The following is a 2,153-nucleotide window of genomic DNA, read 5'->3' as shown; positions in this document are numbered from 1 at the left end:
GCCGATCAGGGAGCGAACATAAAGATACGCACGCGTGAGCGTGGGCACAGCATCAGCCGTGCGGGGATGCTGCGTGCGATGCGGACGTCGCCACCATAGCAATAGCGGTGCCGGACGACATGGGCGCGTTGCGGCCGGCAGATCGGGGGGTGCATACGTCGGTGAGTGTGTCCATCCACGACCGCTCGTGTCTAGGCCCAGGTACGCGGGCGGGGATGCGGGGAGAGTTGCCGTCGGGCGAGTGAGTGCGTAGCGACGCGGCGGCAGTTGCGACGCACCTGGATGAGATATCCAGACGGCAGTCGTGGGAACAGAAGCAGGTCGGGGGAGCACACGAGGTATCAAAAGCGGGGAGGAGCGGCGTCATCAGAGACTCCTCTGCTGCTCACGACTCGTCTTCTGCTCTGCTGTCGTTCGTATTATGCCCCGCCCGCTGTCTCGCTCGCCCGGCGCGGCCACATACGTGCTGCGCGCCCGGACGCTGGTCAGGTAAGCCGCCGTCATGTCATAGAATGCCACTCGCCGTGTACACCGTTGCAGGTATGCTGCAATCCGTTTCCTTCCGCAGTGTGCATTAGCTGATCGTGCCAGACGGTCTGGACGACGGCGGGAGTGCTGGCGAGCTGACCGAGCTGACAGTGTCCAGCGCAAGGGACCGTTGCCGCAGCCGCGCAGACTGAGCAAGGCGGGCGACCGGCGGTAGCTTGTTGAGAATCAGTAGTCCGCGGTCGCGTGGACACTGACGGCTGGCCGGTCAGAGCGTCGCGTCAACTGGTGAGCGACCGGCAATGATCGATCTCCATGTAGATGCTTACCGCGACGTGCGATCTGTAGACGTCCGTGCCTCGCCATATCGCTCGAGTCATCTCGCCATCCGCGCGGCGGTGCGGACCATCCGCGTCCTCGTCGCCGCTCTGAAGCACTGGTGGCGGGAGGACGCAGTCGCGAATAGGGGCCATAGTCTAGATGCCGGGGCGTCGGGCGGCGAGCGGGGCGGGGCGTGCGGAACACGGGTGACGCGGGATGACCAATGGCTAGATAGCGGAGGTGTATGTGAGTAGATAGCGACCGGGGATAACGTGCGCGAAAGGTGAGTATGATTGGAGCGCGTGCATCGCGGATTCTCTGAACCGATTGCCGCGCACGACATGTCTTGTAAGGCGACGGCCGGCGGCAGAATCAGTGAGATCGCGCGGGACAGAGGCGGCACGCACGAAGGCGCCATTGGGTGTGCGTCCAGCATAGTTTGATGGCAGGCGCTGTGAGGCCGATCGACGGCTGCCGACGATGTGGACGATCTGCGCCCGACGACGACAATTAGATGTAGGTGCCGTCGCGGGCAGTCGTCTTGATGCCAGGTTGTCGCGCGGCAGGCGTAGCGAGCTGTTAGGAATATGAGCGAGGCGAGATTGTCAATAGAGACTGACCGGGGAATAAGGAGCGATCAGAGACTGGGCGCATACTTACCTGAAGAGCCAAGACGCCGATCACACAGCGCGGGGCGACGCGAAGAACAGGGGCCATCACGCAAATGGTGTGAATACGAAAATGTGCACGCGCACGCATGGGCGCGGGCGCGGGTGCGGCATCGATTGTGCGGGGACGCTGTGTGCGACGCAGGCGTCGCCACCGTAGCGATAAGGGCGACGGACGATGTGGGGGCGTTGCGGCCGCTGGATCGGAAGGGTGCATACGTCGGGGAGTGTGTCCGTCCGCGTCAAGCAGAATGACCGCTCACGTTCGGGCCTAGGTACGCGGGCGGGAACGCGGGGGCGCTGCCGTCATGATTTTGGGCGAGTAGTAACCATTGAGCGACGCGGCAGCCGATGCGAGATGTCCGGGCGGCAGTCGTGGGAATGGCAACAGGCCGGGAAAGCGTGTGAGGGATTTAAAGGTGGACGTCGTCAGAGAATCCTGTGTGATTTGCGACTCGTCTTCCGCTCTGTTGTCGCTCGTACTGTGCCCCGCCCGCTATCTCGCTCGCCCGGCGTGGCCACGTACGTGCTGCGCGCCCGGACACTGGTCAGGTAAGCCGCCGTCGTTTTAAGGAGTGCTGCATCACGCCACTCACTGTGTACGCCACTGCAGCAGTCGACGTCGCCAGATGGTCAAGACGATGGCTGGAGCATACCACGTACCGAGTACGCGGGGTG

At 63.4% G+C, this 2,153-nt stretch overlaps 1 protein-coding gene across 1 annotated transcript; it reads left to right on the top strand.

Annotated features, from left to right (window-relative positions):
• Positions 1 to 421: 421 nt before the first annotated feature.
• POSPLADRAFT_1161442 (hypothetical protein) lies at positions 422 to 1,801 on the top strand (the record flags this gene model as incomplete). The annotated part of the gene is made up of 6 exons (XM_024487676.1): positions 422 to 489; positions 512 to 540; positions 808 to 1,049; positions 1,161 to 1,228; positions 1,496 to 1,706; positions 1,751 to 1,801. The coding sequence occupies 6 exons, from the start codon at positions 422 to 424 to the stop codon at positions 1,799 to 1,801; spliced, it is 669 nt and encodes a 222-aa protein (XP_024332814.1).
• Positions 1,802 to 2,153: the final 352 nt, after the last annotated feature.

The sequence above is a fragment of the Postia placenta genome, assembly GCF_002117355.1.
Source record: "Postia placenta MAD-698-R-SB12 unplaced genomic scaffold POSPLAscaffold_66, whole genome shotgun sequence".
Lineage (NCBI taxonomy): Eukaryota > Fungi > Basidiomycota > Agaricomycetes > Polyporales > Adustoporiaceae > Rhodonia > Rhodonia placenta.
This window is presented reverse-complemented; position numbering and strand designations above follow the sequence as displayed.